General features: G+C 38.4%; 1 protein-coding gene across 3 annotated transcripts in view; it reads left to right on the forward strand.

Annotated features, from left to right (window-relative positions):
- Positions 1-6577: 6577 nt before the first annotated feature.
- Positions 6578-14930, forward strand: part of EPHA3 (EPH receptor A3) — a 329741-nt gene continuing 321388 nt past the window's right edge. For all 3 annotated transcript variants that reach the window (XM_032477643.1, XM_032477654.1, XM_032477661.1), the window contains exon 1: positions 6578-6826. In XM_032477643.1, the coding sequence (XP_032333534.1) occupies positions 6739-6826 (88 nt within the window). In that variant the 5' untranslated portion in view covers positions 6578-6738. The remainder of the gene's footprint in view (positions 6827-14930) is intronic.

Below are 14930 nucleotides of genomic sequence, written 5' to 3' on the forward strand. Positions count from 1 at the left end.
CAGCCAAAACACTCCTCTCACTCCCCCACCACCTCCAGCCCCATATGCTCTTGCTCAGAGTTTGCTCAGAGCTTCGGGATGTTTTCCTTAGATTTTAAGATGAACTCTTGGCTTGTTTTGACTGTCTTCTGGCAAGAGAAATGGAAGACTAGGAAGTAATGGTACTAGTAAAGTTTGTTTTTAAAAATGGAGAAATGTTCCAGAGGTAATAATGAAAGTGAGCGTAAGAGTGAGTTTTAAACAGCGCTGGTGAATCCTAACAAGCAAATCACATTTATGATCTATTTTTTTGCTTTACTTTTAATGACTTCTTAACAATTGGATGAAATCTTTCTAATTTACAATTAGCATTTTTCAATTAAAGCAGGAATGCTAATTTTTATATTGACTGCATAAACTTGCATGTTCAAACTCAAGATATATTCATTCTTGGTGGATATCAGTTAAAATATAGCAAATTAATTTGTGCAACCTACTGTGACTATTTTCAAATCCAAAATTCGGTAACTGTCTTGAAAAATCACAGCCCTTCAAAATATTTTCTTGGGTCGTGGTTTTCTTCTAATCACCCTCAAACACTTCGGTAACAGATGATTTCTTACTAAGTTTCTCCTAAGCATTGTTTCTAATACTTTCTTTGTATAATGGCAAGATCTTTCAGATCCCTTTCCTGTGGTTGCCTTTGACTGTGTGAACAGAAGGAAGTCACTAATGTTTTAGACTTTCTCTAATTGTAAAATGACAGGCTCCAGAGAATTTTGCAGCTCTACATATGATTTTCTGAGGGGGCATTCCCAGCCCTGTGGTCTTTCCATTAACTGGAAAAACCATTTTGTTTTCTATTTTCACTAAACTCTACCTCTTTGTTGTTGTTGTTGTTCATTATTTACTTCCTAAAATTTTCATCTCTTGTCATCTCCAACTCACTCTCTTTGCCTTTCTTTTATAATATGCACTCCTACTCAATACATTCTGATAATTATATATCCTCCATCTGCCTTTTCAACATTTTATTTAACAGAATTAATTTCCCCTCACTGTTTATGATCTGTCTGGACAATTTCATCTACTGCAGTGGACTAAGCCACTGCCAATTTACTAATGATTGTTCAGCTTGCAGTCTCTAACCTGCCTTCCCTTCTGAGCTTTTGCATCTAACTTCTGGCTTGAGAATATTTACACTTGCGTCTCTCCATGTCCTAAATAGAAGTCGTCATTTTCCCACCTTTTCTTTATATCCCAAATTTGATCCCCTAAATTCCTTATAAAAGAATTGTATCACTAGTCAGCTAAACACAGGAGAGAGAAATCTTATAAGCCTCTTCCATTTTGTAAAACTCTCATTACACCTAGTTTTCCCCTTTTCTAGGTCTGCCTTCTCCTCTAAGCTTAGCTTCTTGCAAGAGTAGCACATTTACTGCCTCTACTTCCTCACTTTCCATTTACTCCTTTATCTTAATCCTACATGCAGGCCAATGACTCCACCAAAACTGCTGCCACCAAAGTCATGAAAACCTTCAGCTGTCAAACCCAATTGTGATTTTCCGTCAATATCTTACTGGACATTTTTGTTGGAAGCATTGTTGACCATGAACTGTTTATGAAATCCTTTAAAAGTTTGGCTTCCAAAAAGCTAATCATTTCTAGTTCTTTGCTCTTCTCTGTTTCTGCCTGTCTTTTAAGTACAGACTTACCTCATTTTATTGAGCTTTGCTTTATTGTGCTTTGCAGATACTGCGTTTTTTACAATTGAAGTTTTATGGCAACCCTGTGTCAAACAAGTCTATCGATGCCATTTTTTCCAATAGAATTTTTTCACTTGTCACTGTGTCACATTTTGGTAATTCTCATAATATTTCAAACTTTTTCATTATTATTATATTTATTATGGTGATCTGTGATCAGTGATCTTTGATGTTACTATTGTAATTGTTTCAGCATTTTTAGTCAACAAAGTATTTTTTAATTAAGGAATGTATATTGATTTTTCTTAAGACAATGTTATCACATACTTAATAGACTACAGTATAGTGTAAATACAACTTTTACATGCACTGGGAAACCAAAAAACTTGCATGACTCTCTTTATTGCCATGGTTACTCTACTGTCGTGGTCTGGAACCAACCTGCAGTATTTCTGGGGTACGCCTGTATTGGTAAATGTTAGGGTTTCATCTTTTGGCCAGCACTTTGTTTACATGAATGAAACTCATTATCTTTTATGCTAATTACAGTCGTCCCTCCCTTGGTATCCTCCAGGGATTGTTTCCAGGACCCCCTTGAACACCAACATCTGTGGATGCTCAAGTCCCTTACATAAAATAGAAGCCCCGTGAGTACAGTCAGCCCTCCGTGTCCCCATGTTCAGCATTGGCACATACAGAGGGCAGCCGTATTTTCAAAGGGAATTATTTCCAGAGGAACAACTCCAGTCAAAATCTCTGTCTCCTATTAGTTCTTCAGCCCTTGGTTTTCCCTCAGGTCACTTCATCTGCATAAACCTATAATAAAAATTGTGCATCTCATGTTCATTCTCTCGTCTCAAATCTCTCTCGCGTTGCTGACTACCTCCTCACTGAAGCCACAGCATGAAAGGCCTCTTGGACATTTCCGTCTACCTCATTTTTCATAATCAGTCTAGTAAGTCCTTTACCAATTACATCCACTTAGGTCTGTGTGATTTGTAGTTCTGCCGTCACTGCTCAGTATAATGCCCTCTAGATCTCTCTTCTGAACCAAGATAAAAAATGTATTGAATGCTTTTAATGTGTCAAGCACAAGGCTTACACTTTATCTGTACCACCCCAAATCTCATATAATCCTTACAACATCCCTATGAGATAGGATCTGTTATTATTAGAATTTCTAAGAGTAACAGAGCCAGGGCCGTCACCTAGATTAGTCTGATTCAAGAACCCTACTCTTACCTCTACGTGATATTGGCTATCTGCTTGCAAAGGAATCCTAACTGATCTCTTAGCTCCTAATTGGTGATTTTGATTCTGTTTTACCCACCCCACTTAACTATGTCAAAATGACCTTTTAAAAATGCTAGTTGAATATGTTTCTCTTCTGCCCCACGTTACCCTCGAGAGCAAGCTCCTGAGAACAGCTGAGTTCATCACCACCTGGCTCCTTCCTAACCCTCCTGAGTCCTCCTTCCTATACCCTTTGCACTGCCTCAAACTCCACGCTCTAGTAATAGAGATATATGTTTTCCTCCAGGAAGCATGCTTTTCACGTTTAATCTCTCTTCTCAGAACTCTTTTCTTTAAAACACAACTTTCCAGCTGCCATTCAATTGCCATCTATGCTAGGGAAGTGTCCCTTAATCTCTAACGAAGTTCCCCCCACCCCTCCACCTTCTACTATGAAAATATTCTGCATGTACTGCTACCTAACACTTGCATCATTTCTTGATCGGATTCTAAATTATTTAAGCGTACAGTTATTCATGCTTTTGCCCTCAGTGTTTAGCACATGATCAGGCACGTGTTAGCCACTCACCTTGCATTGAACTGAACTATTAGGGGAATTAAATATTGCAAATGTATTCATCATCTCCCTCTTCCTTAGCCCCCAAATACAATTTTTTTGGGGGGGGGGAAAGAATGTTGTTTCACCTCAAGTGTGTATTTTAATTTCATCTTGTATTTTCTTTCTGTCTGTGAGATGATTCTAGTTCAGTTCCTTATTACTTTAGTTATTTTAAAATGGTTTCGAATCTCACCTTTCTGCCTCTGATTTTCCCTCCTTCACACTCAGCAGTGGTTCTCAAATGTCAGGGATCAAAAGGATTACCTGCGAAGCTTGTCATGTTGCAAGTTCATGGGTCCCAACCTCAGAGATTCAAATTCCATGAGTCTGTGGTAGGCAGAAGGGATCTGCACTTTCAATAAGTATTCCAGGTACTTCAGTAGCAGGTGGTCCATATACCACAGGTGGAGACGCTCTGCTCAATGCGCTCAGTAAAATTTTTCCCTAAAACTCAGATATGATCAAGTTCTTATGTGCTGAAATGCTTTTTATGTCTCTCTTTCATCTAGAATATATTGTAAGGGGGGAGGGTATAGCTGAGGGGTAGAGTGTGTGCCTAGCATGCACAAGGTCCTGGGTTCAATCCCCAGTACCTCTATTAAAGTAAATAAAAACCTAATTACCTCCCCCACAAAAAATACAAAATAAATGAATAAACATTTTTAAATGTGAAATTATTTTTTAAAATACTCAAAAAAAAAAGAATAAGTGAAAAAAAATTTTAAGGAGATTAGAATTTATAAAATCATTGACAAGTGGCGTAGAAATTTCTGAAGTTTCCAATCTGCCTTTCAAAGAACATCTCTTAGCACTCTGTCCCCACCCTCCTTTTCCTCCTATCCAGGCCCCTTTTGTATCACTCATACTCTTTGCTCTATATCTGCCAAATGCTTTCTTTTGCCCTCACTTGGAAACTATTATGATTTGGTTTATGTTCCTGCAGTGCCTTCTGAGCCATTCTTCAGTTAGCGAACTCCTACTCATCCTTCAAACCCCAACTCAGTTATTACTTTTTTGATGAGGCTGTTCCTGAATCGGCTGCCCACACTTCTATCCTTCCTGCTCCTACTGTGGCCAAATTCCTTGCACCCCTCTGTTTGTGGACATCACTCTTTTTCACATCTAATCAGAATGGCATTCAGGTTCTGGAAACTCTTTATTGTCTGATGTCTCTTGATCTAGAGAGTTTATATTTGAGAAATCCTATATTATTTACATTATATTCCTAGGCCAGAAATTGCTTTTTACTCATTTTCACACTATTGTAGCTCCCTTTGAACAGGAATCCCTCTTTTCACAGCGATAAGCAGTTTAAGTGTGAAAAGAGTAGTGTGAGGGGAAGCCAGGATATGGGGATATCAGCACATTGGCATGTTTTTCCAAAATGTTTTTAAATTGTCACTTCCAAATAAGACTATTTTCTTTCAAGTTTCAGACAATTTTTATCTACACCTAGAACAATGGAACCGTGCAGTTGGGAAGACTACAGTTGGTTTGGAACTTTAAAAAATACCAGTCACCACTATCTGAAGCCTCTGCTTAGTATCTGTCATTATTTTCAATTCTGACAGACTTGGCACTTGAAGAGGGTTCTACAGCCTCCGCTGACACAATGTGGGAAGACGTTAGAGATACAAAGTAACAAGGCACACACAGAAAAGTGAGCAGAGTTACTGCCTTTCCTGCTTCCTCCACCCCCCAACATCCCATCCCAGCCAACATACTATTATCAAAAGACACTCATTTAAATTCCTGTGAAAATCGTGCACTCTCATTAAAAACATAGTGTTTGTGCAAAGAATATCTTATTAGCAAGGCCTTTCAAACCCTTATTTAGATTCTACAACTTAAAGCTGTAAAATCGATCACTGCTCTTACAGCTGTCAACTTACCTTTACTTTCTAGAGTTGTGCAAGGAATGTAAGAGGCTTGTTTTCTGTTTAGAATAGAAAAAAATAGGTGAGCGGCAGGATATTTTATGTTTTAAAAAGAAGCAAGGATAGTTCTCAAAATATCAATTACCAATTATTTGGCTGAAATAGATGGCAATTCTGTTGTCCAGCAAGGGAACAGGAAATAAGAGAAACCACTTATAACCATAGTGCAAAAAGTAAGCGAGAAAGTGCAAGGACACTATTATGTAGCCTTTGGACTGGAATGCTAAAGAGGAACAGCATCCAACTATTATCAGATTGGAAGTGGCTGAGAAGCTAACCGGGGAGCTGTGAATTATGCATTGTTTATCTCACAGAACCCAGAGATCCAAATGCTGGATGGTGAGGGAGGGAAGGTTGTGATGGGCTGTCATACACTTTCGGCTTGATTTCTATTACTCTTATTTAGACCCACAGCACAGAACAAGAGATGCATGCTGGCCTGCAGCTATTCCTAGGGCTGGGTTTGCTCACTCCCGTAGGATGCTTCCCAGTTTGGAATACCAAAGTGCACTTTTTGTGCACTGGAATCCCGAGCCAAATCTCTTTCAAAGTGCTGATACCACTTGGTGTACAACTGAAGAGACTTTCTGATCTGGGGTGTGTATTGGTGTCTTTATGCACCGCAAAGGACTGGTGAAGAGTTATGCTCACACTGAACATAATGAAGGAATAATCCTGATTTTTCATTTGGATACAATCACATTGATTTTTTTTTTTAATGAAAGGCTCCTGTTCTTTAATAACAAACATTTCTCTGGCATTTCAGTTTCTTTTCTACTCACTCTGCCATTTGACACTCCTATCAGGGTTTCTGGTTTCTTCAGGGCATTAACCTAAGAAGAGCATGTACTGCAAACAATAAAATAGCTGCTTTTCCCTGAAAATAAAGAGGGGGTGTTTTTCCCTCCCTATCACTACTCCCCACCACCGTTCCATTATAACTTCTGGATTTCCTGACCCTTCGGTGACGCCTGAGGCCCCCACCCTCTCCCTCCCCAGCTCTGAGCTTCATAGCCGTCTGCGAGCCCCCGCGCGCAGTCCTGCGCTTCTTCAGTGCCCGCTTCCGACGGCGCTAGGACCCAGGGAAGTCCCTGAGCGAGGTTCGCAGAAAGGCAGCCAGACTCCTCCTTATCTCCAGTGTCAAACTTGACATCAGCCTGCGAGCGGAGCATGGTAACTTCTCCAGCAATCAGAGCGCTCCCCCTCACATCAGTGGCATGCTTCATGGAGATATGCTCCTCTCACTGCCCTCTGCACGAGCAACATGGACTGTCACCTCTCCATCCTCCTCCTTCTCAGCGTCTCTGTTCTCAACTGCTTCGGAGAACTGACTCTCCAACCTTCCAATGAAGGTAAGCCAGGTACAGCGACGCGCACAGCCCTGCCCCGCGGGGCTAACGCTCCTCCAAGCACGTTCTCACCCAAGCCTTTTCAGGTCGCTGAGGTGCCTTCGAATAAAGCAGTTTGCTCTCAGAGTAAACTAAAGAGGTGCTTTTATTTTCGGCTCGCTTCTAAAACACTTTAAGAGATAATTTTGGATTGCCTAAACCTAAAATGTGTTTTTAATCTGATACCAATTCAGGCAATTACCTTGTTTGCCAATTTTAAGCAGAAAGAAAGAAAATTTCTCCAGTTTTACAACCCAGTATGTTAATTGCCAAATAGCCATGTTACTATTTCATTTTCTAATTATGACCATGTAGTACTCTGAGAAGTTTAAAAGAAAATTCCACCCCCTCTCTAGATTCTTTAGTATGTTTAAAGGTAATGACAGGTTGTTCCTACTTAGGATCATGGCATTTATGAATGGACTAAAGGGAAATAAGAGTTTGTTGAAGCAGAGATGTGTGTGTGTGCGCGCGTGTGTGTGTATTTATGTTGCAACTGCTGTAATAAAGTGATGTGTATCCTGCCAGGCGGTGGTTTGCTCTATGGTACAGTAGAACGTTCTAATGAGCAGCATATGTCACATTAACATAAGTAATATTTGCAGGAATTACAATAAGCTTAGGTTGAATTTTCTTTGTTTAAGGGTTTATATATGAATAAGAGAATGTATTTAATGAATAGTGAAAATCTCCTGGGTAGGTGTAGTAAATAACTAAATAGCAAATTAAGAAAGAATGTTCATATGCAGCAAATGGTATTTCCTTAATGTTGGGTTATTTATTTTCCTCATAATGGGCATTCATCCCTTTTCAATGAATGAAAGTGCATACCTAATATTAAGGACACCAATGTTTCTTATAAGATTGTATGCTTAACAGATACATTGCCTTTTTCCTGCATACCCTTTTGTGAACTATTCCTAAGATTTGTGAATACAATCACTAACTCTTAGGACAAACTTCTCTGAATAATTGATTGCTTTAAAGCAACACTTGCAACTTTGATTCCCTCTTAATCATTTTGAACTTATAACAATAACATTTGGCAATTTATTTTTCAATTTAGCAATACTTAGCAATTGATGTGCAAATGCTACATTATATATCATGTCACTCACTAAAAGTATATATTGGCAAGTCAGTACTATTTTATATTGCATATATTATTTTTAAAAACCACATGTAAAAACTTAAATATATTTAGAAACTTTTAAATTAAATATAAAAACTGCTGCTCATATTTGGTGACCTACTTTCACTGCTAATAGAGCAGTTTAATTTCATTCTTTCCTCAGTGACTGCTTTTATCAACTTGGCAGATTTCATTAAATTTTTTGTCTTGTTTTTAATTAGGAAGTTAAAAATTCTAAAATAGAAGGCTCAAGAAATGATCTTACCTTTAAGTGACTTTTTTTTTTTTACAAATCAAATTAAAATGTTTATTTGAAAGTAATGGTCAATCATTCTTTATGAATGAAAGGCAAGAGTAGTTATTTGTATCATGAGTAACATATCAATAAGTTAAAATTAATGTTTATTCTTTTTGTTTCTTTGAAAATAATAAAGTATTGATAATAGCTAGAAAAACAGTAATATAATTTCCATATTGCTATGATAAATTGTATTTCTCCAGAAGGAATATTTATAAACTATTTAGATAATGGATTTCACTGAATTAATAATGCACTGGGATATAGCTTAGAGTCAGCATTATTGTGCAAAACTTAACCTTTCAGGAAACCATAAGAGAAAAAAAGGCCCTTTAAATTTATTCACATTTATCTAAAATTAATGAATATTTATGTAGTGAAATAGGAATAATCAAATGCAAATTGCTTTTAAATCACACCTTGTGTATATTTGGGTATATAACACATATTATTTTATAGGCAGGGTACACATTAACAATATGTATATAAGAAGGTAAATATATTTAAAAAAACTGACATAATTACATTTAACTTGCTTGGCCAAAACTTTACCTATCCACTGTTTATTATTCTTTCCAGATCATGTCTTATAGGTAATTTTTCCTTACCCTTCTGAAGTCACAAAGGGAAGCTTTGAAACAAAATTTAAAATGAATGATTTAACTTGGGTAATATTTGAATAAGATTTCAAATATTAACACAGTAGCTTGAGTCTTAGTAGTAGAGTTGAACAACATGAAAAGGGAAAAATCCAAGTATGGGCCAAGATTTCCATGCAAGTCTTCTAACAATGTCATTTGAATAGAAAGCAGTGCTTCTGAAAATTCATACATTGGGTGGAAGGAATAACGATAAAATGGATCTCATTAGTATAGCTTTCTGATATAAATTTTGAGAACCGGAATACAAAATACTAGGTTGCATTTCAAATACTATGCTAAAAATTATATTTCAATGCTATAGAAAATTTCACTAGAACTTTACTAGTAAAATTTACTAGATTTTATTTGCAATCTATTATGAAGTTAGGCATGATAGAACTAAAGCAGAATAAAACCCAAGCCACTGACTGAGTTAATTGCTAGGAAACTTGTCACTGTGTTGACTTTTTTCTTTTTAATTTGAGATTTGATAATCAAATATCAATACTGAAATGCCATTGGTCCATGATAAGAGAAAACACTTAGAAAAAAGTTTAATATGAACTTTCCTTTTACTAATCCAGTTACAAATAACTTTCTAATATGCTTTCAAGGAAATGATTCCAGGTGATACTTTCTATTACTGGCCTTCTCAATGATAATAGATTATTTATAATTACTTACAATTTTGATCATCCCTTAAATAAAAAATTGGCCTATACACTTAAACAGAAACTTTACAAAAGCTGCATGAAACTTTATTACAATCTTATCAGGTCTCTCCGTTTACATGACGCACCATGAAAAGATTTCCAATAGGAAATGAACTACTTTTCATGACAAAATAGAAATCTTACACCATGTATTGTTAGAAAAATTTATATATTTGCTCCCTGTTCCCATCCTAGATGGATGATGATAATGATAAACAAAAATAACTTTATAAAGAGGTTGAATCTTGATATCAAGTAAAGAATTGACTATTATGAGTTCAATCTCTTTTAGCATTGGATAAAGTACTCTCTTTAAACACTCTTCTACGTTTCAAGCAAGCTGAGGCAGAGTGCACTGCTTATTCATCAGCACATAATATACTAAATCATTTTGCTACCCAGAAGTATTTGTAAGTTAGGTTAACATTTACCCATAGGGTTCTTTACGTTGGGAATCAGTTTTCAAAATAAAAGTGAATAAAATTCAATCTACATATTTATATACTACTTATTTGGGGAGACTTTTATTGGAGTGACTGGGACACCGTTTCTAGGAAATGTACTTCACTGAACATAAATCACCTAAGTTACTAGAGGAGATGATGTGATTGTTTAAAGCTTAAAAGTAAAATTTGCAGATGAACACTGGATGCTTCCCACTTAATATTTGGCAAATGATGGAGACAATAAACATTTAAATAGCAGATGATTCTCTTTTTTAAAATTACTACGAATTGGCATCATTTTCTTATATAAACACTTATCCTCAAATAATAATACAACATTGTGATTGAAACAATAATAGAGAACTAAGATACCATGTCATCTTTATAGGTGTTCTTTTTTTAAAAGAGGGTTTACATTTGCTTTTAATAGCATTTTATCATTCTAGACTAAATAATTGAATGCATTATACATTTTTGTAATTTAATAGCTCTCCTAATAGCTCGCCCTTACTTCCCTCTAACAGTTATAACTGTGCTATTTGCCTGGAGGTAGGAGAAACCTTAATTTCACTATTTTATAACCCACAACAGTTAACACTTGACCTAGGTCATTAACAGGATTATCAGCAAATTTGTTTAAGCTTTTACTGACAACCTGAATTGCTAGGATAATATTTTGATTGTGCCGGAAAGAAACTTCTTGTAACCTCTCAAAATCTGTCATGAAATTAATTCATTCTGAATCTATATTTTCCTAAAGACTAATATTGATAATAACAATTCAAGTGGGGAAATGTCCACTGATACCCCATTCTCCTCACTCTTCTGTTTCATACATCACACCATTCTTGTCCTTGTCATAAATGAGTAATTAAAAACTCTTTTAAACAGTAAATATTCTGGTGAAACAATAGATTTATAAATTCCAACCAGCTTCACTGTAACTATCAACATTTTCAATTTTATGCTTTTTTATTATTGGTTCTGTAGTTAATACTGTTTTTCTGCCCATTTTAAGATATAAAGTCAATTGAATATTTATGACTCAGAAGCAACTGGAACTATAAAAGGGAAACTACATATAATAAAACACCTTTACCAAGTGTAAGATTATGGTTGGGTTTTCTATAAAATTGTCTTTTCCATGAAACATTAGTAATTTGGAGTTACAATGAAAGGCATTTAAAATTAATATAAACATTTTAAACAAAATGTGCACAATCAGAACTTAAAGATATCTCTTTAACATTGTGTAGTGGGTTTAGGAAGTTTCATGTGAAGATTTTTATTACTTGAGTATAATTATGGTTTGCTCTTTGCTTGTATAAACAATTTGGTAGTTTCACCTTGACTCGTAAGAAACTTATCCTTAAAGAAAAGATTTAATAAGATTCTTGATTGTGTCTATCTATTATCTACATTTTAATATTCAAATTTTGGTGTGTTCTTTATGGATCCTTCACTTTTAACAGTTTCTCAGTATAACTTTCTTTATGAAGATCCCTAAATATTAAAATTGTTACTGAAACTTTGGAATTTTTCTGAAATAAAATATATGCAATTTTTAAATATCAAATAATCAGTTACATATGCACAGGATTTTTAAAGGCAAAACATAGTTCCACAGTATATTTGATTTACTAACTTCAACACAAATGGAAACAGCAAGAACTGTTCTTGAGAGTTACATTTTCCAAGTCATAAAATCTTCAAGAAAATATTAATAAAACTTTCCACAAATCATCAAAACTCGATAAGTTCTTACAGACATTTACTTACTAAGAAATCTGTGATGTGGGTTACCTTTGATTTTTGTCATTTTCCAAGGGTTTTGTTTGGCATAAATACTAGCTGGAAGGAGAAATACGTGTTTCTTGGAAGAGCACTAAAGTTTTATAAATTATTTTCTGTCAAGATCCTCAACCTTGTTTATTTTTTAATATACACATTTTTCTTTAAAAATTTTAATAAACCTTGTTATTTTAATTCCTGTTTGATAAAAAGGTTTAGAAAAACAAATGCAGGTGTCCCCTTTTTGGTTCTGTTTTCAGAGATCTGGATTTTATCACCAGGGAGGGTCAGAGAAGGGCTCTTACCAAGTGCACAAGTAGCTTTCCACAGATTTTTCAAATAAAGGGATGAATAGGGGTGTAGAACGTCCATTAGACTTTTCATCCATGTACACGAAAAACTAGGATTTGAAATTTATCCCTAAAAATTTTGAAAACCTTAAATAATTCTTCTGTAATGACTTTAGAAATAAAACCATTGTTGGACATTTATAAAATGCAAAGGACTCCAAGCCACAAATCAGTCTAGGAAGACACTCCTCTTGGGAATCAGGGTGTGGGCACATGTGCACCCCTTGGTTTCACTCTTTGGGTCTGTTACCAGCTCTCTACAATCAGGAAGTTCTTGGAATCTGGCAGAAGGTTTTCTCTTGGAAAAGTCTGAAAGTCAGCAAGTTTTAGTTTGCCTCCCAACAGCTTTCTCTGAAATAAAGGGTGGTGGATTTGCAAATGTAAAGATAATACAAAGTTGGTTAGAAAGATAGAGAGGTAGAGAAATGCAAAGGCTCTAAAACCAATGTAAATATATGTCTTTTGCTTAAAATAAAAATATTCATCACTTCAAATATCTAGCTAATCAATTTTTATTAAATCTCTGAAAAACTGCACACTTAAAAAAAGTGTGTGTTTGGGACTGAGGCGGGGAGGGGGGCGCTGCCAGCGTTTGTTTCTCCTTTCATACTTACACACTTCTGATTTTTCCTCAGAAGAAAATGTTTTATCTAGCAAAGTTTTGAGAGTGTAAGCCAAAGAATGCGTCCCCCTTTGGAAGCCTGGGCGAATGCATGTGGAGGAAGGATGGACTCAAAACCAATTCAGCAAACACAGCCTCCAACTTGGAATGATGTTACTAAACTAGAAGCCCTGAGTGTGGAACCCCCTCCCTCCCTTCACTTTCTAAACCATGTCCTGCTGTTCTAGTCAAAGCAGAGGGTGAAAATCCACATAATCCAAACCAACATGGTGAAGTTAGAATAATAGGCGAGGAAAGAGGGGGGAAACAAGTGGCAGCACTGTACAAACTGCTGTGAATAATCTTAACCATGAACTGGGGTGGCCACGGGAGGGATGGCGGTGCTGCTTGGCTTTCGCGTCACACCTCCTACATTTGATAATGCAATGTTGATTAAATTTCAAAACTGTGCCCTGAGAAATTTTAGCACGAAACAGGGCTTTACGGGGAGTGACAGGGATGTGGCAACAGAGAGAGGAGCCACCGCCCTCGCGGCCACCACACCCACCATCAGGGCGTCTTAACCTTTAACTATTATCCACCGCCAGGACCAGGCTCGGTGGTGCAGCGGGAAAACAGTCTCCCAACAATTTACTACTTTTCACTCCGCAGCGGATTCAAGAACGGATTAGAACTCAACTCCAGTCCGCGTCCCCCAGCTCAGCCCTCGGGGTTTGGTGGGTTCTTTGTGCGCGAGCGTGGCGGCGCCCCGCGGCCAAAGCGCGCTGCCCGAGCGCTGCGAGCGGGCGCGACCTCCCGGGGGCGGCGAGCGGCGGGCGCGCGCGGAGCCCCCTCGGCGGCCGACTTCCCCCGGGCGGACTGCGCCGGACGCTCTCGGCCGGGGCGGAGGCTGGGGTCAGGCGAGCGCGAGGGCGCCAAGTTGCGCGGAAACGAGCGCCGGGCGGAGGCGGGGCGGGCGAGAGGCAAACGTGCGCCCTCTGCCTGCTGCCGCGGGGCTGCCGGCGCTCCGAGACGCGGCGGCCTCCTCACGCACCTGGACTCCGCTGACCTGGAGGTGGGTCCCGCCCGGAGAGCGCAGCGGCTCGGACAGGCCGGGCAGGTCCTGACTTTCACAACAGACTTTGACCCGAGCTCTGAGACACCCCCACCCCCCACTACCCCGGCCCCTCAGCGCTGCCAGCCTTTGCAGGTTGGCGCCCGGAGTTGGCGCGGTCTCTTTCCTTGTCTGTACCGGGCCCAGCAGGTGACAGGTGCAGGACAGGGTTCTTCAGGGTTCCCAGAAGCCCCTGCAGTGTTGGGAAAGCGCCTCGTGCTGGCCGGCTAGGTTGGGACGCACGGGAGGGCCTGAGACGAGCCTGAGGCGTCCAGTTGTCTTGCTAGCTGCTGCTTCACCAGCCCCTTTTGCTATTTCTTGAATTTTCAGAAAGTCTCCTCTTTTTCAGTCTGTAGTCGAAAATGAGGAATTTTTTTTTTCAGGTTCCTTTACAACCACCTACCAGCGCCACCTGTTAGGCCACTTGTGAGAGCTAACGGCATGTTCCATAGACCCCCACCTCCCACCACCCCGTGCACAATTGAAAGTTGTCTGTCTTTCCCCACAGCCCAATATTTGATTGGCATCGTTTTTATTAAAACAGAATTTTCCCTCTTCTGATTTTGGGAGTAAACCTGGAGTGGGCCAAGAAGGGTTTCTGGGAGTGGGGATAACGAGGTAGGTTAGTAGTTGGATGGTGCTGTTTCTATGGTTGCTGATGTATCCTTAGCGGTCTCCATAGAAGATAAAATTGCTGAAACCAGGGGATTCCAAGACTAACTGTGGCCTCAGTGTCATGCCCAATATTGAGATAACAGTTGTACAGAGTTCCACTGGTGCACTACTTACTGGACCTCATTTGATCTCTTAAAGCAGCCCTAAAATAAGTTTTATGACATCTCCCATTTACCACCGAGGAAACTAAGTACACTCATCACAACACAGCATTAAGTGAGCCAGGCCTTCTCCTGTCTTTGTCCTTTGATTTTAACCTTACATGTTTTCTCCTGTACACGAATGCCTGTATATTAGGAGATACCCT

This window comes from Camelus ferus, chromosome 1 (genome assembly GCF_009834535.1).
Source record: "Camelus ferus isolate YT-003-E chromosome 1, BCGSAC_Cfer_1.0, whole genome shotgun sequence".
Lineage (NCBI taxonomy): Eukaryota > Metazoa > Chordata > Mammalia > Artiodactyla > Camelidae > Camelus > Camelus ferus.